Source organism: Anabas testudineus, chromosome 1, assembly GCF_900324465.2.
Source record: "Anabas testudineus chromosome 1, fAnaTes1.2, whole genome shotgun sequence".
In the NCBI taxonomy this organism is placed as follows: Eukaryota; Metazoa; Chordata; class Actinopteri; order Anabantiformes; family Anabantidae; genus Anabas; species Anabas testudineus.
Window position 1 is genome coordinate 20,548,295 of NC_046610.1, and position 21,874 is coordinate 20,570,168.

Genomic DNA, 21,874 nt, shown 5'->3' on the forward strand with positions numbered 1-21,874 from the left:
AAAAAATTTAAATATATACTGCAGTGAAAGATTCAACTTTTGAACATAACTTTGTACATTTGCCCTAAATTGATATACAGATTTGCTATCTTTGGAAACTTTGGGACCTGTATGTGTGTGTGTGTGTGTGTGTGTGTGTGTGTGAGAGAGAGAGAGAACAGCAGCCAAATCTGAACAAACGAACATGGAAATTATGAAAAACTATTTATTCTACATTTTTATGTAATTTACCCCAATGTTCAGTCTGTCGTTGAACAATTTCTGACAAAGAAGACACTTTTCAGGAGAACATAAATCGATATGCATAAAAACAGAGGATTACAATAGTTTAGAGAATGAAAGGTGACCGTTTAGACACCTGGCACCAGGCATCACAATGGATAGAAAATGTCTAAAGCTCTGTAACCTCCTTTCCAAGCTTCAGCTAGATTAAAGTCTGAGCGTCAGACTCCTCTGGTACTGTAGAAAAATAAACAAAAAATGTGGAAAATTGATAAGAAACAGAGGTGGAAAGGTCTATTTACAGTTCTGTAAACTGAGACCATCTTAAAACACTAGCTTAGAAAAATAAAAATAACCCCATGCTGTTTGATTACAAGATTTTAGTAATGGTATTTAACATGCTATTCACATTTCCCTTCAATGTACGGTTTTTCTTTTTTACAGGTTTACAGTTTTTTTTTTTTTTTCCTTTTCGTAAACTACGACATAGACAAATGTCTAAAAAGCTTTTTCTAAAAATGATGCAGTTCACACAGAAGTCAAACAAATGCCACCAGAATTACTGTGGTGGAGAGGATATGCTTACTTTTCACATGCATATGGAAATTATGCAGAAGACAGGCCACTGTTTATTAGCAATGTGGCTGCCGCTTAGAGCATATCCAAACAAATACAAATACAAATATGTCATTTGTATTTAAAAGAAAAAGAAAAAAAAAACAAGACAAACAACCTATGTCACGTTTATCACGTTTGTTCATCATTACATGTTTGTTAATGTCCTATAAGGTTTTAATGCGAAGATTTGTCGCATCAAGTAGCAGGTCACCGCATTCACCTCTCTGCACTCCACATCAAACCAAACCAAAAACTACGCAAAACTAGGAGACGGCATGTTCCTTCCCTTTTGTGGCCTAAACAAACAGACCAGTCCAACACTTACAAGATGAAGGTGGAGAAAGTTAACACGGCACTGGATCTTAAGAAAAGAGTAAAAGTAAAAGACAAAATCAAGTCTCCATGTTTAAACGTCAGGCAGCTCTCTGACTGTTCTGCATACCAACGCTGATGCCACGGGTTCCCTGCTTAAAGGTCTCACACGAGCACAGTGTTGTGTGAAAAAGTCGCACACTTGCTTTGACCCATCAGGATCTAGCAACATTTGAATTGAATCATAATGTGATGTCTGTTGGTTGTTTAGTCGCATTAGACGAGTCGCCGTCGAAATGTGTTGGTCTTGTTGGCCAAATATAAGAAGTTGCATCATTAACATCAACAGTTGGTCGCACTTATTCTCCACGCGGGCGCCATTCAGTAACGTGTTACTGAAATCAAAAATGCATGAGTCAAACCTGGAACGATCACAAATAATGTGGAGAACCTGATTGAAAAATGCTGTTCTTGTTTGTTTGTTTAAGGAATGGAGCTGTTTTTTTTTTTCTTGTGCGACACCAAGTTACTTGCTTCATATATATGAATATATGTTATTCGAACCTTCCACCAGCTATGTCACCTCAGCCAAGTGTCCAAAGGATTTCTTTTTAGGATATTTTGACATTGCATGAATAAAAAACCTAAACAAAAAAACAACAACAAAAAAACCCAAAACAAAACAGCTTTAAATTCATTTGATTGGGGGAGTGCATGAATGAAGTATCTGCATCACAGAGACCCTGCATAAAAACAAGAAGGATGTTCACAAAGATGGATCTGGTTCAACTTTTTTGTTACAAATCACTGTAATGTTTTAGAATTCAGTCATTTGTTTTTACATAAATCTTCAACTGGACTTGTCGGGTCCTATTCCTTTGTCTCACCACTACTATAGTAATAAACCATATGTATATGTTTGTTTTTTTCCTTGTGAAGGGCCGAACAAGCTTTTTTTCATTCAAAGCAGATGCAAAGTCAAGTGCTTTAACATGGAAGTCTTCTGTTTGTCACCTATGAGGATAGTAACACAGTTCAGAGCTGTTGCTATAAGGAAACAATCGCTTCACAGTGTTCAGAAGCCCAACAGAAAAATACAGATGCACACTTTCCTTCAACATGTTTTCCCCCTCGAGCACGATGACAACAATTGTGGGTCATTGGGTAAAAAAAAAAAAAAAGGCAAATGCCCCAAACCGAGCAGACAAACAAAGCGAGCTAATCACAGTCTAAAGCTGAGACCTACTGAACTGTGCTAAAAGTCTTTGCATACTGAGGCCGTTTCCACACTCCTACCACACACCTGACATAATATATTTCAAATATCACGTTTTGTTACTGGTCAAAACTATTTTGCAATATACATTCCCCCTGTCAAAATAAAACCCTCTGAAAACTGTCAAATCATTCGTCATCATTCATCGTCATCCTTCATCTTCCTAAAACAAGCCAAGTAAAAAAAAACAACAACTGCGTATTAGCAGCTCAGGGTGTTAACTCACGAGCTCATCACACTGCAAAAGCCATTCGACTGACAAATACTGTATTTACAGAACACTACTTAGTTTAGGGGTTGTCATAGAGACGATCGGCTAAAAGTAAGGTTACAGTACTCTGTCCTTATCGTTGCTTGGTAACAAAATGTCGGTTCTACATCTTCTCACAACCAAACAGACAAAAACAAAACGTGATTATCGATCAGTCCAACTCCAGCTTGTGCTTCAGGGCTCCTGTGCTTTCACTGAGTACCATGGATCCTTAGCTTACGTACTACATTCTGTCTGTGAGTGAGTCTACTTTGGCAGGTACACACACAGAAACACACACCTTTGCATACAAGTTAGAACAAATGACCCCTCTGTAATGACGAGAAAACTGACAATAAGCAAGAAAGCAGCTGAAAACTGAACGTTGTTCCCGTGTTGCATAAAAAAAAAAAAAACGGTTTGGATAAAGTATGTGTATCTTTTCCAACACTGATTGTGAACTAAACAACAGCTGACTGACCGTAGCTGTTAGCAGAAGTTAAGTTTACATTTAATCCAGCAGCTGCTCTTAAAAGTCATCTCTTAAAACATTATGAAAAATGAGTGTGTAATGTTTACTCAAGTTGTGTTTTGTGTGTCTGATGAAGAAGAAGAAATTTTAATTAAATCAATTAGACATGTTTTTTATAGAGAAGAAAAAAAAACATGAATGGATACAGTCTTCTGACAGTCATATGATCGGTCTCGCTACTGGTCCTTTATACTAAGGAGAACTCCAGTGTGTGTGTGTGTGTGTGTGTGTGTGTGTGTGTGTGTTGTATACTATTGTGCTGTGTATTTATTCTGAGCAATAAAAACTGACATCGTCAGTCTACAGTCAACAACCCACATTAACTGAGTGGGAACTTTGAACTTCGCAAGTTCGTGTTAATTAGTGTTGATTGATGAGCAAATGGCAAATTTATCTATTTAAAATCTAAAATCAACACAAATTGTGCAGATAGGGAAGAGGTGAGAATACTTTCTGAAGTCACTGTACACACACACACACACGCTGGAGATGTTCCTCCTCCTAGCCTCCCTTTCAGAGAGATCACTACCTGACTCTACTGGAAAACATGAGGCAGGAATGGGAACTTGGTTCATCTACACGTCCAGCTTATTATTCCTCCTCTTCTTCTTCCTCCTCCTCTTCATCATCATCTTCATCGTGGCAGTGGGTGATCTCCTGGGGAGTCTGGGGGAACAGGTTGGGAGGTTTGATCTCACTGAAGGAACGGGTCAGCTGGTTGCGTTTACACTCAAGGTCCTTGCAGTCACTGCATTGGGTGCGGTTGCGCGTGGCGAGCGGTGACTCTGTGTCGATGTCCACGTGGGTATGCTCCACTGTTGACTCGTGGGGCATCTGAGGAGAGGAGGAAGGGAAAACATTTAAAAAAAACATCTTAACAGGACTAATCTAAGTAACTAATCTGCTCCTTCTTTATCCAGCACCTATACATCCAGTAAATACACTGATCAACCACAACATTAACTAGCTGCTTCAGGTGGTAGTGGAAGTCTGGTGAGTCCAGCAGTGGGTGCTGTTGGACTCCCACCACCCACTAACAAAGCATTCAGCTAGTAACCTCACATGGGGCTGAGGATCAGGAAACAGAGGTCGGGTAAGCCCACGTTCCACACTCCCAGATTTTTTTTTTCCAGACCCAACTGATGCTGACTCAAAGGACATCATAATGTATCGCAGCTCATGTGCAGCCCTATTATACAACATATCTTGTACATATCTACCTAAAATTGCAGAAACATTTGTCACAAACGCAGTAGTTCTCTCCAAGGCCTGTTTTGATGTGACTGTATTGAGTAAATTCATAATGACATCAAAGGTAAAAGGGAAAAAGGTGCAGGGAGAATGTGGGTGTGGGTTTTGAAGTGCGCCCACTTCGCCTTCAGACACTCACCAGTACGTGTGCAGCTCTGAAGAGATAGCTGAAAGGGTAGTAGAGCAGGTTGATGAAGGAGGCTGCGTACAGGTCGGCGTAACGCATCACTTGGGAGGCAAACAGCGTCTGTCTGGAGCCACTGCGGAAAAGGCTGCCCATCATGCCGTAGCACATGTCCATGTCGTGTGTCACTTTCTAAAGGGCGAGAAGAAGAAGCGAGACACTGGTATTGTCGTCTGATGGGTTGGAAGCAAAACCTACAGCACCATGCCACTCTGGTTTTCTGGAATAACTTTACTCTTATATTCTATGTAGTGAGTATTAGTGCGTGTTGTCTTATTTGGAAATATTATATGTTTACTCACCCTCCTAACCATAAAAAGTATAGTATCTTTATTTGGGGTGTTGGTGTGGTTACTCATTGATACAGCTGAATCAGCAATTACCTCACCACGCACTGACAGAACAAATAATCCAGACCAAGTGGAATGAACTGAGTGTGCTCTCTGATGAGGTGGATTGCTGTTAATGATTAGACTATAGTAGGTACAATGTAAATGAGGGCACTGAGAACTGGACCATCGCTGGCAGCCAATAGTAAAAGTATGCAGTGAGGTCTCCAGTTGTCATAGAAACAGAGGTGATTAAGGTCATACCTTGACTCTTCTCTGAATAGTGCTGATGTCTGGCCTCTCATTACTGCTGCTGTCCAGATGTCTGAGGAAGGACAAGAGAGAAAGACGATCAGGACAAAAGAGAGGGTTGGGAAGGGGGGGATATTTATATCGGATTTACTGAAAGTTAATGTGCCAAAAAGGTGGTGAGGCTGCTCACAGCGACAGTGAGCCATGCCAGGCTGCAGGAACCTCAAAAATGTATCTTTCAGCTAACTGAAAATTAAACTTGCTATAAGCTCCTGATAAACTAAAACACAGAACAGAGCACTGGAGGACTCTATGGAGTAAATGCCATGCAATTTATCTATGTAGCTTGGCTGATGTTTTTAAGAAGCTAAGGACAATTATTTAGAATATTAAAAACATAGATTATCCACATGAATAAAAGTCTATTTAAGCTCATTTTAGAAGGTCGTCTTTCCTTAGTTATCTAAATATTATTATTAGGCACCTAATGCCTGGACACTGCCATACTAGCAAGGCATTCTCCAGACCACGTGTCGCTCAGTTCTGCCCCTTTGGGGAATAAAATTTGAATTCATGTCACAAATAAATCTTTTTGCTTCACTGTCCTTGCTTTTCAGAAAATTCTGCATCTGTCTGTCTACCTCACAGCTTTGTTGCAGAAACCTATTTAAGATTTTTACAGAAATTAGACAAATTACAAAATTCCTAGTATTAATTCCACCATATTGCCGCAATCATGGTGAGTAAAAGGGATTCAGAGCATAACATGCTTTAAAGACAGATAACAACAAAGAAAGCATTCTAATTATTTTAAGTCTTGTGAGTGCATGTGCATTCACTTTATACTCAAGTTGAGTTTCATGCATTTCATCTATATTTGTATAATTTATATCTGTACAAATAATAAATAAGCTCAACAATACTCCAAAAAAGCAACACACGGTTGTATTTCTAAATGTATAAAATGTATAAAATTAAAATAACCAATCAGTGATTCCAGTTATCAGGTGGCCTGCGAGAGCCAGCCGTTTAGACTTTACCCTGTTGACCCTGTTCCCTCTCAAACACGTGGTCACATGCAAGCAAACAGATGCTGTTACTGCGGAGAGCAAAGAGCAGCAGAACTGGTGCAAGATACAGCAATGAGGAGGGGGCGTGATGTAGTGAAGGGTGGGTGGGGGGGGGAAACAGGGTTAAAGGTTACTGTACTCACTTGTAGAGCTCAGCCAAGAAAATGTCCAGACCTTGCAGTTCCTCAAATAACGCTGGAAAAAACAAGAAGGCCGTGAATCTGTGTGAGTTACAGTAAGTGTACAGAGCTGTAGCTTCAGCCCCAAAATTAGTGAGAGGATTAGAGTCAAAATGCTATTTCTACATGTCACTGTGTGTGTGCAGGTCTGTGTTCATGTGTCTCTGTGTGCCGTTTGTTTGTCTCACAGCTTTTGTCCGTCCACACGTGCAGCTCTTGTGCCAGCTCAGGTATAACCAGGAATGTCCTCCAGCCTTGACGTTTCTTGGACTTGAGGATGTCTCCAAAAATATGGTCACCGATGTACACTATGTCCTTCCCCTTGGCCCCCAGCAAGTCGCACACAATGTCTGACGAACCTAAAAGACAATAGCGTGAAATTACAATCACGACTAATGCAGACCAATCAACAATAGGTCAAAGAATAAGCAATGGGAAGAAAATGAAGGCTTGCCTCCAGAGTACACTATGCCATGCTGCAGAGGTCCTGTGTAGGTTCCAATCTTTAGACGTCCTGTGGTCTGAAATCAAACATGCACCAGACTGGTGAAGGGACCGTTGGCACAATTATGGAAAGACTCTAGAGTCTGTTTAATGGACATGAATAAAACATATTCAAGGCTAAATAATAAGTTTACCCAAGGTAGTTTTGGACTAATATTACCTTTAGATTAAATTAGCTGTTTCCAGTTACAAAGAACAGACACTGGCAATTTGGGAGCATATCTCTTCGGGAAGGGGATAATGAATTACAAAAAAACAAAACTGCTGCAACATCAACTCTGAAAGTAGCATTCATTGTGCAAGGATTATCAGATTTTCAATTATCTTTTTATTTCCTCTACCTGCATAAATGCTCATTTTCCTATTCTATTAAACACCTGACAATTAGGTTAGAACCAGTTTATAATCAGTTAATGTCTAGATATTCTTATTTAGCTTTAAACTTTATAACAAATAGTTTTGTCAGAAGAAAAACATCAGTGACAAAAATGTACAATTTTTTCTGATTTGCACATGTAATAAAGCAATTCTTCACTGTTCCAGTCTTCTCTGTCTGATCTGTGTCTACTCACTGTATCGACTTGTCTGAGCACCGTACCCTCACCAAAGAACAGCGGCTTCCTGGCATCCACCAGGATCAGATCAAAGTAGGACTGCCAAGGCCTGTGGGAGGTACCAGGCTGTGGCGGATACAAACACACACAAATTCACACTAATACAGTGTATGTACAGTATGAAAATAAATAAATGTCTTTCATCTTCACCTACATATTCAACACATTAAGTATGCTCAAGAGGGAGTGGAAAAAAAAAGCTATGTTTTACCTTGGGTCCATGGGGGAAGTCAAATAGATAGGTCATAATTTTCTGTGGGAACACAACACACAGACTTACAACAGTGTTTTGACCTTATACAGCTGTTAGTGCTGGTAGTCTAGAAGCAATGTTGCGAAATGGATCTCAAGGTTAATTCGTGTTCATCTGCTGTAGCTCTTCCTGAATGACCTAAATAATGTTTTTCCTTAAACAGCGAAGATTCGACTGCACACGTACAACACTCACATCAGTGTATTTGTAGTCACTGTTGGTTGCTAAGAAAACCTTGGCTACTTCATTCATTCGGCTGAGGAGAAGAGGCAGCTTCCCCTGGTGGGAACAGAGGAGAAAAAAAGAAAATACTGAAGCTGAATGCATCTTTACAAAGCAGCCTCTTCACGGAGAGTAACAAGAATGTGTGTCACTGTGTGTGTGTGTTTTCTAACACAGTACACTTGTAGCTTCCTTGTAGAATACAAACTACTTACATCTTTCACTACGTACTTCTCCAAGTTCTCAACTGTCTTCTCCTTCAGAGTACCCTGCAATGTGAGGCCAGTCAGATTTAAAGACAATGAAAATTTTAAATGAATGACACAGTTTGCACAAATATGACCATGTTAAGTTTGGAGCCCTGATGCCAATAATTTGTTACATGACGGTCTAATAGCTGCTATCAATGACTACCCCCACAGATACAGTATTTAGCTGTGGTTTATACTGGATGTTTATATGGAGACAATCACATTTTACTGTTCTGACAGCAACATTGTTCACAACAGATGTTTTAGATGTGCAGTGCTGTTTTGAGAATCATAGTAGCTCCGGAGGGCATCTATGGTCTACTGCCAAGATCCACTTGAGCAATGTAGTATGACAAACTGTGTTCATGTTATCTGAATTTCTACCAAAATGTGCTGGCAGAAGAATCCCAGCTTGGTTTCATTCGATTCAAGTCTAAACTTGGGTGTATTTGCCTGTTATTTTAGTTTGTTTAGACTCATCTGAAAGCTTTCATTCAAACTCTGCTGCAGGCTTAAAGCATTTCCAAAGGACTGTGTGAAAGGAGGTGAGCAGCTATATTTAAATTAATGCACGATCCTTTGGTAACTGCAGTCACAGGTGTGCCAAAGATTTTAAACTTGATCAATCTTGATAAACCAGATTAAATGTTTACTTAATCTGTACAGAAGGACTTGAACTACAGGTGTAGTAGGTGTAGTTCAAGGTGTAGTTACACCCCTAATGTATTTTCTACAAAAACCATCCAAATCTAACTGGCAGATTTTCACAAGCAGAAGAGGTCATGAAGAACACGTAACATCAGTTCACCAACACGGACACCAAAAGTGCTTCACCTTGAAGTGGACCCAGTCGACGGCATCGCGGACGTCCTGGAACATGCTCTTGTAGGACATGAAGAGGTCTCCATCTTTGAAGCCGGTTTCACAGCTGGGGGAGAGGAGCAGAGACACACACGTACACAGCCGTCGCACAGGCCACATCTTTACAGAAGGTTTTTAAGAACATGACATTTGTTTTTTGTTTGCTTTTAAATGGGATAGCCTTCCCTTGTTGGAGGGGTCCCCAGCCAAACAGGAAAGCATTCTCCCCCTAAAAGACCAACAACCAGGTTTCAGAGGACAAAGGACATGCAGCCATTCCAGATTACATTCTTAACAAATTTACAGACTATTATTATAGCTCCTTATAGTTACAGATTATGTCTTAGTTATGTAACGATTTCACTATTTGTAAATAGTTAGTGAAAACATTTTTAAATCCCTATGTCATTCTGATAGGAATCCATGCTTTGCTACAATTAGTATTGGCAGAGATTGATGAATTATTGTTACAGAAAAGTCAAAAAGACATTTTCTGACAGAAACATGATTTAATTTCCATTTTAAAATAATTAGCTGAGTTTAGTATTCGAGACATCGGCACCCTCCCATGCTGTAGGGACTGCTCTTGACCCAGTTTGGCTTGCAACTGTCTTTGTGTCACCATGCGGTGCCCAGAAACTTGTTGCATGACAACTCATGACTGAGAGTTTTTTTTACCTTGTGTATCTGTCACAGTTAGAGAAGAAATCCACTAGGCAAGCAAAGAGGTAGGTCTCTGTAAAGAAAAACAAAAAGAAGAGCTGTTATCTGTAGCTTTATGCTAACCTCTTTAGCCTTCTGTTGTAATTGTCAGCATCAAATCATCATGGAGACCTTCTTACTCATGTACAGTCTCTATAACCGTCCCATTCTCCTCAGCGTTCAGAGACCTTACCTGGCAGGTTGAAGAGTGTGTTTAGGATATAAAAGCGCTCTGTGTCATCTCTCTGGATGAACTTGTTTGGGTACCGTTCACGGATCTCAGGACTGCGAAAAGTGAAACAACAAGACAAGGACTTAATGAAGATGTTAGTTGAAGGTGACAAAAAAGAGGAATCATTTATTATCACTCACCCTCGGAGGAAGTGAAATCCATGCACACAGACCAGGATATTACCATAGGCATCAACCTTCAACAGGTTTCCATACATAGTGTCAAACACAAGGCCCCTGAAAGCAGCAAAGGGGGAAACAACCATTTCTACAATTTTATCTTTTCACTGAGAGGGTTTTTTTTCCCCCCACAAGAGTATAAATATAAATGAAGTCATACGTTTTTTTTTTTCACAGTGTGCCTTATATTAGCTATGTCCATTGAGGTAAGGCACTAAAATGATAAGAGATGAGGCAAGAGAAGCAACAGTTGGCCAGTAACCTGACGACCATCGTCACAGTCATCATGCGACATGATGCGAGCAGTGTGATTGGTCTGACCTGGTGGGAAACGAGGGGTCGTAAACAAAGCTGAGCAGCTCCTGGGGGTAGCCAATAGAAACCAGGCGCTCCACTGTGAGCTCGAAGCCCAGTGACTCGTACTCTGGTGACTTGTACACTAGAAATGAAACACACAGGCAGACAGAGTTTATTCAATTTCACCGTACTATAAAACAACACACTGCTGCTACAGTTTATGTTATGTTACTGTATCATTTAAGTGCTTGTATTCCTGGCTACAACACTGTAGTATGCATGTAGTTGAGGAATGTGCTCTGTGGGGGCAACTGTGTTTACATAGCAAACTCATTAGATCATTAGTACCATAACGTTAGTGTAGTAGTGTATGTGACACTTGTCTCAGTATTTTGATAACAACATTTTCTCAATCTACAGTGCAGTACAGTGCCCCCTCCCCCACACACACAATCCCACTGCCCGTCTCTCTGCTTGCGATCACAGGTCTACATGTTCTGTATGCAAATCCACAAAGAAATAGGATCAGGAGTGAAAATGAAAAATGGTCCAACTTTCAGCAGCAGCTCTAATAACCCCTGTGAAGATGGACAAGCCGCATCTCTGTCACCACCGGAGCCAGATATCTAGCCCAGGGCCAAACCGAAACCAAGATGGTGTTGGGCTTTGGAATAAAAACACAGGCTGATGCTAGGCTAACAAAAGGGCGGCACAGGATTAATATGCTATTTGACACTGGGAAAAGAATATGTCAGATGTTAAAAATATAAAATGGAGAATGTGCTTGTGTTGTTGCTTGCTTTCTACACTGTGGGGTGGTGGGAGGCCCCTGGGGGGGATAATGGCTGATAATACTTGGTTAGGACAGTTTGTGGGGGAATGGCACTGTATGACAAACAGGAAAACATCTGTGTCGTACTCTGAAAAAAGCCTCAGTGTGCAGTTGTTTCGAATGCTGGGTTGTACACAGAAGCATAATTAGCATGAACTGAGTTACAGGAACATCATGGGTTCAGTTAAACTTTATCCTTTTGTTGACACTCCTGCACTGTGAGCCTGAGCCTGTTTCTGGATTATAATCACGTAACGTCTTGTAGTTCCACCCTCCTCTCCCTTACTCCCCTGCTGTGGTCGCCCCGAAAACTGGGGTTTTGGGCCCTTTGCCCAGAGCAGTAGCATACACCAACTAAACAGCTTTTCCTCCTCCCCCTCCTTGCTCACTTGTCATATTCCTCTTGAAGCTCTGAGTCTCTACAAAGAAACCTATTTTAAGAGCAGTTTCCCCTCTCTGTCACCTTTGCTATCATCACTGGGCGTCTCTCCTCATGTGGTGACTTAGGAAAGTGGGTACGGTCCTTCCATCCACACAAACAGACCCCATCTCTAGGTTATATAGTCGAGGTTAAATAAAAGTGAGTCAAGCAGTTGTTCTGTTATCTAATAATAGGTTTTAATGGTCACAGAGACAAATTATTTTACTATGGTGACTCAGCTGTATAGAACTGCATATAGGCTTAAAACATTCCCTATTCCCTTCCCTTAAATAAAAGTACATTAACATTTAAACGAGTTTGATAAAAAAAAAAAAAAAAACTTTAGTTGTCTTCACTGATCCCCATGGATTGTTTGACACCCACACACTTCCACATGTGGCCCAGAGGAACCAGGAATCAAACCTGTGGCTCGCAGACGAGTGCTCCACCAACTGTTCGCAGTGCAGCTCAGAAATATGTGACATCCTGTTTTTTTCTAACTGCGCACTGCACAAACTACAGAAAATCTCTCGTGTGAAATAACCGAACTTCACCACACCTTGAAAAACACTGTGGAATACAACAGAGACCACAATGCCAAGATACTCTGTTCAGAGAAATTACTTTAATTAGTCTAAAACCGCTTTACTTCTGGACAACTTGAAAAACAAGCCCCCCTTAAAAACTCCACACAGACACATGACACCATGGCCTGCAGTGTATCCTTTTCACAAGAAATTCTAAACGCCCCTCACTATTTCTGATGTTTGAATGCTGGAGGAGTAGTCTGTAGAGTCACTTGTAGATCTGTATTTCCATGGAGGCCACACTGGAGGCTACAGTCATGGAAAGTCCCATATTATAGTAAATAATGCTGTCAACAGATGTTATTGGAAAAGTCGTGTTTACAGCATTTTATGTGCAGGTCAGAAGTTGTGATGGTTGTCTGCTGTGTCCTTGACTCTCTTGCATTCCTGTTTTTATATGGGTCCTTGCTCCCCTGCTGCTGGCCCATTCTCATACTTCTCATGCTGTCAGTATGCACACATACATGCAAACACGCATTTAGACACATACAATCATACCAGTCTTCTTAGAACTGAGGCAAGAAATGGCCTTAGCTTCAAAGCTCTGTTACCTTGTATCCCTGATGAGACGGTTGCCAGATAATAATACCCCCAGTGCTCCAATTGCTGAGGTGTGTGGTGTCTTTAGACTTTAGAGTCCAGGTCACTTCAGAACTACATGTAACACACACCCTTCACAGACATAAGGTAAACATCCCGCACCCTGCCACTAATAGACCACTAAATCCAAATCATATCAAGTTTCTCCCACAGAGACTGTATCTGAACCATGTCACACAGAAATCTATGTTAGAGGACAACACCTTCACTGTCTTAAATTATCTTCTGCCACTAACATGCAAATGTAGGCCTTTGTCACAGTTTGGGACGCCACAATCAAGCCTTTTGTGTTAAAAAAAAGAAAAGAAAATTATAGCCTTAGGGACTTACATTCCAGCCAAGAGTTTGCTGGAAAACTAGGACAAAAATGTGTGTACCTCCCAATGCAATCTGGGACTGAACGTGTGCTTGAGCAATATTTTTTGTAGTTACAAAGAACAGATGAGGCAATCTCGCCTCCTGCAATGTTGATTTAGTTCACCAAACCTTACAAATGAGTGATATTTGTGAATGTAACAGCTGTAGTTATTTCATCACTAGTGACTTACAGGCCAGAAAAGTAACCTTGGACTTTTGTACAGTATGTTTGAGGACAGTGTCCAAGACGGCGTCTTAAGCCATGTTCTTCCCACCTTCATACATAGATATCAAGCTTCACCTCTTGCACTTGATAAGGTGCAAGAGGTGAATAAACATTGCTCAAAATGTCAGTGTTTCATAAGGCTTACTTTTTCTGTATGTAGCAAATTACCTGAAAAGTCTGTTGAGAAATAACAAAACATAGACATGAATGCTTGTTTATGGCTAATAGATTCAATACTGCAACAATCACAGTGAATCATGTTGATGATACATTATCACATCATCCACAGTGATTGACAAAACAGTTCAATTTAGTCTTAGTTATTTCATTATATTCATTCATCAGAGTCTTATGTGTTTGGGTTTTTGCCCTATCTCAGTATGAAAAATATGAAGTCACATACAGTACTACTTCATAAAGAATGTAGCAGCATTTGCATGAGGACGTGATGAGAGTTGTGGTGTTGTTTGCTTATGTTGCTGGCACTGTCAGTCGGATCAAATCAAACAACACCCACGCACAGTCTTCACAGTTAATATCTTAGCAAATACCTTCTTTTTCCACTGAACTTCTACATTTGATTCTTGCTTATTCAGTCACAAATACTTCACCCCGCACGATTAGAAACATTCAATCAATAAGAACGTCTGGATAAATGAAATGAAATTAAATGTTCCCAATGACCAACCACATAATACGATTGGATGACATAACTGATGTGGCACTAGTATGTTAACTATTGTCTTGTATCAGCACACACTGAAGAGCATTATCATGTTTCTATCACAATCACTTACACCAAATAAACACTGAGAATAATTTTCTCCTTATTCTTACTGTGCATAATATTTTATACATTTTACATCATATACACACACAACACACACACACACACTTATAATAAACCATACACAAAACACCATATATATATATATATATATGTATATATTTTTATATTATAGCGTAGTGTTTATATGCACACCTGAACTGTAACATCCCTATAAAACAAACTGGCAGTGTTGCTGTGGTTAAGCAGCAGCCATTCTCACTCATATTTGATCGATGACATATTTCTGTGGTCAAAATCTGAACACACTCCAAAGATACTCGATAGCCAGCAAACATTAACACTTGGTTATGAGCTCCCATAAAGAGAGCCATGTCAACAGCTGAGCGTCCGTGAAATCTACTGCACTCTCAACGGAGAGCGGGATATAGAGCCTGAGAGGGACAGCGAGTGATCCCCATTCTCAGAGGAGACTTCACTGGTGAACTCAACAAACAAACGTGACCTGCATTATAAAGTGAGGGTAGATTTATTTATAGAGATGGAGAGACCAAAAACTGAAGCTGAGTCACAGAAGAAAGCAGCATGAAAAAAAGAATCTGGTTATTTTTGGCCCCGTTACTGGTCAGTAGGAAAAAGAGGAGAGAGTATATCAGGGAGCTATGTTTGGTATGGAAAAAGTCTAACAAAACTCTTATAAACAGACCATTTTAGAGTGCTCCCTTCGTCACTGGCATTGACCTGAATAATGGTTTGTGGGCAGCAAGCTGAAACTGGAAGGTAACAAAATATAGAGCTGACCAGATACAATAGACTTTAACACCCATATGAACATATAAAGGAATTTAAAAAAAATAATTCATTTTTTTGACGACAGAATAAAATAAACTGGCTCAACATCTAAATTTACCTTAACATTCACAGAAGATTCTGCTTAATGCACCTTTTCTGATTTCCCTCTTGCAATGGCACTTCCATGGAAACTTACATACTGCCTTTTTACTCACATTCATCAAGTGACACATGCTCCTTTCAGTCTGCACTATTAATATGACAACAGGCAAGACAATTCATGTAAACTGAGGAGCTGCTATGTAACCCTGATATCCTGCATACCAAAACTGTGAAAGTGAAAACAGTGTGTGTGAGGCTGGGATTGACTAGAGTTTCATTTATCAGTCAATTCCAAAATGAACAGTTTATCCTATTAACTGTGGACAAATAGTCTGAATAAGAAATTAAAATCACTATCAGAAAGTGATACATAAAAAATTTAAAACGTCACAGTTATCAGACTAAAAACAAACAAATATTTTGCATTCATTGTTTAATCAGTGACTGTATTGATTATCTTGATGATCTGAAAAGTTCCTGCTGATCAACTAGAGACAATAAATGAAGTGTTTTGTTTTAGCACCAGTGGTGATAAGTTAGATGAATGCATATCACCTTACCTGCTAAAGTGTAATCCATGTCAAAGCCAAAGCACTTAATCTTCTCCATTGCCAAGCTTCTGTTGACAAACACTCTGAAGAAAACAAGTAAAGCCAAATGTGTTAGTTGTAATGCAATCACTGACAATTGAAAGAAGTTTCTTCTTAACATACTAAATAATCCTACTGTGACACAAACAGTGGTTTATAGTAGTGTTACTAGTAATGTGTAGCAAAAATGCTGCTAGTTGAGTTACATACATCAAGTGAGTTTTTTTTCAAACTTTAGAAATTACAAAATGTTTTGATTTTTAATTAATTATATTTTAAGCAGTGTTGAACAAACTACTTAGATTTGAGCATTCATTTTTCTAAACATTTTTCAAATAGCACCAAATTGATGGCACTGAAATATAAGTAACTTATTTAATGTTCACAAATTCAAAAAGAAGCTTCAAACACTCAATATAAAAAAAAAAAGGGGCATTTTTGGAATTAATTTTTTAAGTCAATTTGCTATCCTGAATTTGCCTAAATGATATATCTGACATTATTACACATAGAAATGAATTGTGCAAGCATGAGGTCGCATAGATTTTAAATTCAATATCAACTAAACAAAAAGAACAAAACAATCCACAGACTTAAGTTTAAACATGGCAATCTACCACACGTCCACACACAACTGCATTCACTGGCACAAACTCACGTAAGTTATCTTCAACATCTGTGACTGAGCTGAATGTGTAGTAGTAGTCACAGATTACACAGAGTTTGCACAATAATCTGGTAAACAAGTTTCAAAATCAAACATGCCAATTCTGCAAGGCAACTTATTCTCATCTTCGCCAATCTCTGAATCATTTGTAAAAATACCTGGCGGCCGACCCGTAGTGAACGAGTTCCCATTTTGATCTATGTCCAGCAGACGACTGGCGATGCATTCTGTGCGAAATTAAACTGCAGTTTGACTTGTGTGACCTGCTCCAGCAACACAGGCCAGCTACAGTTTGGCCCACAAACAATTACCCCCCCCTCAACCCCACCCCCCCTCTGCTTTCTTGTCATTCAGAAATTTTCAGAGTTGTTGCAAAACTGATTGTGGCCATTCTGCGTCATTCTCTGTTGTTGTGTGCTGTCAGTCAGGGTTGTTGTTGTGCTGCATGGTGTTTGTGGGCCCTCAAAGACATCCAGAACAATCACAAGTCAGGTAGAATCAAGCACGGCCCAGTATCCCCGATGACTACTACTACTATACAGTAGTAGTAGTTAGACTGCAGCCAATGACTAATTTCAGTATTGATTAAACTGCTAATTATTTTTTATTTTCTGGTCTTGTCTTGACCAACCTATTTTAATTGACCGTGAGTTTACTATCATAACATTAATATTCAAATTTGACAGGCTTAAAAAGGAATGTTGTCAATTTCTTTGTTTCAGCTTGAACAACTAGACGAACCTTTAGTTTATTTTACTTTTAGGACTTTTCGTTGAATCGCACAGCAGAAGCCAATTTTCTCACTTTACCTTTTATAATATGTGAATGGATTTTATAGAAGCAAAGAAATACCTGAACTGAACTGAAATATGTAACTTATTTAGGGTTCACTAAATAAAATAGAATATTCAAATATTTTTTAAAAATGGGCATTTTTAGAAGTAATTATTCAAGTCAAATCAAAAAGAAAAACAATATTAAAGTAATGATTTTAAATATGAACGTAGCAAGAATTAGAAAATACATCCTCCTTGATCCGAGTGACTTAAAAAAAAAGGATTTAAACTAAAACATGTTCACAAAAACATTTCTGCGGTCTCTCATTTAAATGATACTTAAATGTTTTTAACCCAAGTATCCAGATCTTCTGGGGCCTTATTTTTCTTCCATAGGAGAAAAACTGACTAATTTAAAGCTCAGGTACCCCTGAACAACCACAACAAATGTTATTATTTACTGTCAACATACTGCCGCACTGAGTGGGCGTAGGCCTTTTCCATTAAGGGATTTAAATCTAAATCTCTTGTTTTGTTCTGCTGCTGCTATTCCACATGGGACCTCTTGCTGGACGTCTGTGGGAGGTGAAGGACAGCTATAAACGATGACTTCGTAGGATTGTGCCTCTCCTAAGCTCACCCATACTGACAATGGGTGGTAGTGATAACTGTAGTTAGCCTTGACTTTGGTGCTGCTGACAAACTGTATTTTTTCAAATAGCTCACATGGGCCACACCTACGAAAGAATCCTTTATGGCTTTTACTTTGAGTGCAGCTGTGCAACAATCTGCCAGATTTTTTCCACTGTGCCTTTATCTCATATAGACAGTGATTCGATTCTCTGTGACTGAAAGTTATCTGTGCTGGGCAGAGTTGTCAGCCTCATGCTATGTGATACACAGCTCTCCCTATCAGACTGCATTGTTTCAGCTGAGCTCTTACTTTGAAGGAATGGTCTTTATCTATGAGATGCCAGATCTGTTATAGAGTAAGTGATTCAGTCAGTAGAGCACACACACACACACACACACACACACACACACGCGCACACACACACACACACACACACACACACACACACACACACACACACACACACACACACACACACACACACACACACACACACAGATGAGTGACATTTTCATAAACCCTGTGAGCATAACATGTTACATAATGGTGTGGAAGGACACATTACACAGCGGACACACATGTCTTATAGCGAGTTAAACATTCAACAGCAACACGTTTTATTACTCTGACAATAAATTCCTCCTTATATAAGTAATTTCCACCAGAATCACTTGAGGGTGTTTCCAGTCAGAAGGTGCAGAAACAACGGTGTGTTTCTATGCATGTCTTTGTGTCAAAAGTTAATATAAAACAATGCAATGAGCATCATTATTGCCACAATTACCTATAAAAATGCATATTGTATAAATAAACACAAACTGCACTGTAATTTTAAAAAAAACTTGTACATTATAATTGAGAATTAAATGTTCCTCATTGTTCTGGTCATAAATTAATCTGAGAAATTAGTCACTGGAATAAACTTTTGGACCACCTTTAAGCTAATCTAACATACCTACCTCCACCCGAGCAGCAGTAAATAGTCAGATAAGTAGTAGTAGATAGTCAAGCTGTTATCTAGTGCCACTAGTCCTAACCAGTTATATCAGAAAATTACAACTCTGAAAGAGTGCACAACTGGCTTACCAACCCTCGTTAGTAACCCCTCTGAATGACATTACCTGTCTTACCAACTTAAGTCAAATGGGCCAAGTCACATTGGCATTAGGCCTATGTGACTATATTCTAAAATTTCTTCTTAAGTCATGTAAAATTAACTGATATATATATATAAGTAATAAATGAATCACTGTTAAGCTTTCTTTAGTATAACTTACAAGGGTCATTATAACAGCTAACTCTGCTGTTTTAGAGATTGTGGTGTCTCAGTGTCTGACTTTTATGGCAAACTGCTCTTACTGGAGTTTGTTATTCAGAGAGAATTTAACTGACCTTGTGTTCATTACAGTTTGGTATAACAGACAGGTCGAGTAACGACAAGCGTTTTTACTCATCAAAAGTCCTGGTGTTCTTGTTATTCTTCCCCTCAGCAGTAGTTGAGCTTCACTGTACAACGAGGCAGTTCTCCTGTCTGGCTGCACAATTTACTCTATAAAATGTTGGTTCATATGTTACTATAATCAGAACTGTGTTTCTTACCTGTGGTAGGGCTCTCTCCTGTATTTTTTCATTGTTAGGCCGTCCATGTTGGCAGGCAAGTCTGCATAGTTCTGCAGTCTGTCGCTCCATGAAGTGGTCATCTTTAAAATACTTCAGTGTCTGGAGAGAAGAGTAGCAGCATTAACAGCGGGGTCACTAGATGTTAAGGTTTGCGTAAAAAGTAGCTATCACTTTGAACAAACGTTCAATTCAAATCATCTCTTATTACAATTTAGATATTTTGGTATGACTGTGTAATAGAAATGTTGCTGTCACCTATTATTTAAACATGCCTCTCCATTGACAGTAAGGTGATATAAACTGTTAAATAATTAAAAATAATAAATTATTTCAGTCAGTTAAGGATTTTCTCAAACTACAAATGCAGCCTATGGTGAGGACCAGAGATGGGAGACATACAGTAAAGTATTTAGGAGGTTAAGTCAGGGAGGTCACGTTATACAAATGAATGGGGTCCAACCCAGTCAAGCTAATATACTGTATTATAGGCACAAAAGCATGCACTCTCACTGCAAAGTCGAAGAGCAAAGCCATGGCCAAGACTAAATCGAAGGCCAAGGAAATTCATTAATATGCAAGGTGCAGTTCTAGCCTATATATACAGATTGTGTGAGATCACACACAAACAATCTCAGACCACAAAGGAAAACAACAATCTGTGCAACTGTGGAAAGCCTCATGAATTTCTGCCTTGGGGGAATTTAAGCCTTGTCTGGGCCTTTTTCGCTCTTATTCAGCCTAAACGGCCAGTGATGTATGTTTGTTTCCTGCCATGCTGACACTCTATCATTCTCCTCCTGCTCCTGGAGAGGCTGGCGTGCAGGAAGGAAAGGCAGAGGTCAGCTATCTTGTTCGTACTGACAGCACAAATGCAAATGAGACTTGCACGCTGAGGCGGAGGAGCTGAACTGTCAACAAGGCCACTTAAACACTGATTTGGAGAAATGTCATCACAATACCGTCATTGGTGTTGACTTTACAGCTTCACAAGGGGAGGAGGGGGTCAGCTAAATGAATGTTTCGAATATGAGGATGAAGACAATATCAGCTTATAACAGCTGTCAGCATGGAGACCTGTATTCAGTCATTTTCCTGCATGTTTGTTTTTGCTAATGCCCTTATGTCATTCTGGCCCAGTGTGTAAGCTGGGTCCAGTGGGGTATGAAGGGAGCTGTGGCTTGGGAGGAAAAAAAAACACGCAGCTAACATTGAGAAAATTACACACACGCCAGAAAAGAAGATAAAGCCAACTTGTGACAGGCTTTGTTTGTTGCCTCGGGTCTTTCTTTGGGAAAGAGAGAGAGAGAGAGTGGAGTCGACGTCTGTGGCAACAATACACGTAGCCTTAACTGTCACTTATTTTTCAGGGTGTTTTCTATTATGTCTAACTACTATGTTTATCTGCTTTGTTGTGAGCAGCTAGCTAAGAGGTTAGCCAGCCAAAGAAACATTTATAAGCTAACACCAACCTTCTCCGCAGGGTCAACAAACAAACAACGATCATTAACGTTGTTTGCTGGACTGGACGTAGCTAGCTAACCCCCGACTCAAACAGCCTCTAGTCCGTCCTGCTGGGCTTATATTTGATAGGAAAGACGATGAAATCCCCCCCCACACACACACAGTTTGGGCAGATTTAGCACTGACTGCTCTGTTACTGTACTCACCTCCGAGTTCCTGTATAAAAACAACTGCACCGTCAGTGGTTCTGAGCATGCGCCGTGAGCAGGCGAAAAGTCGGAGACGAATCTCTGCCGCGTGTTCGAGTTGTTTCAGTGTTTCTCGCAGGAAGATGCGGAGGAAGCGGCGATGTGTGCACTGCAAAGCCAGGCTGCAGACCACTGATCCTGCTCTCTGCTGTCTGTCTCTGCCTCTGCTGCTTTCTCTCCGCTGCCGGCTGTTGTTATGAGACGTTAGGGGGGGGGGCGGTGTTTACTCCTGACTGTCATGAGGGGGCGGGACTCTGTGCACAGAGGACGTCAAGGTGCACAGATACTGAGGGGCTTTATCTTGCTGCAAGAAAGAAGTGGGAAGAGTCACTGAAATAAACGCACACTGCGTTACAACTGACGTGACAGGCATTAGAAATGCAATGTAAAAAAATGAGTCCCCTGGTGTTTATGACTGCAAAAAGTAAAAGCAGCAATATAACAGTGTAATCTCCATTAAACTGAAAGTCCTGCGTACAGAAGACTGTTTGCAGCTGAAAGTAAATGTTCAAAGTAAAAAGTACCCATGTGGCTGTGTTATTATGCAAACCACTCCACTGTTGAACCATTATTAGAAGAATCTA

The 21,874-nt window shown here is 39.9% G+C and overlaps 1 protein-coding gene across 2 annotated transcripts; it reads right to left on the reverse strand.

The window, feature by feature from the left end:
* Positions 1-647: 647 nt before the first annotated feature.
* nt5c2b (5'-nucleotidase, cytosolic IIb) lies at positions 648-21,488 on the reverse strand. Of its 2 annotated transcripts, XM_026359137.1 has the most exons (18): positions 21,249-21,488; positions 19,561-19,680; positions 15,855-15,928; positions 10,615-10,732; positions 10,255-10,350; positions 10,076-10,167; positions 9,859-9,916; positions 9,154-9,247; positions 8,284-8,337; positions 8,042-8,125; positions 7,805-7,846; positions 7,552-7,659; positions 6,930-6,996; positions 6,664-6,834; positions 6,440-6,491; positions 5,239-5,299; positions 4,601-4,777; positions 648-4,044 (listed from the first exon to the last, which is right to left on the reverse strand). In XM_026359137.1, the coding sequence occupies exons 2-18, from the start codon at positions 19,659-19,661 to the stop codon at positions 3,802-3,804; spliced, it is 1,692 nt and encodes a 563-aa protein (XP_026214922.1). In that variant the 5' UTR covers positions 19,662-19,680; positions 21,249-21,488; the 3' UTR covers positions 648-3,801. The 2 variants fall into 2 exon arrangements, with proteins under 2 accessions (XP_026214922.1, XP_026214923.1); XM_026359138.1 differs by lacking the exons at positions 10,076-10,167; positions 10,255-10,350; positions 10,615-10,732; ... (1 more) ...; positions 19,561-19,680; positions 21,249-21,488 and having other exon boundaries at positions 9,154-9,409.
* Positions 21,489-21,874: the final 386 nt, after the last annotated feature.

What these genes read in the sequence shown, in the direction of transcription:
- nt5c2b (XM_026359137.1), bottom strand. Translation starts at nt 19,661, where the DNA reads ATGACCACTTCATGGAGCGACAGACTGCAGAACTATGCAGACTTGCCT. An exon ending in CATGGATTACACTTTAGCAG is followed by an intron (nt 10,733 to 15,854) that starts GTAAGGTGATAT and finishes TTTCATTTCTAG; the next exon opens with TGTACAAGTCACCAGAGTAC. An exon ending in CTATTCAGAGAAGAGTCAAG is followed by an intron (nt 4,778 to 5,238) that starts GTATGACCTTAA and finishes CTCGCCCTTTAG; the next exon opens with AAAGTGACACACGACATGGA.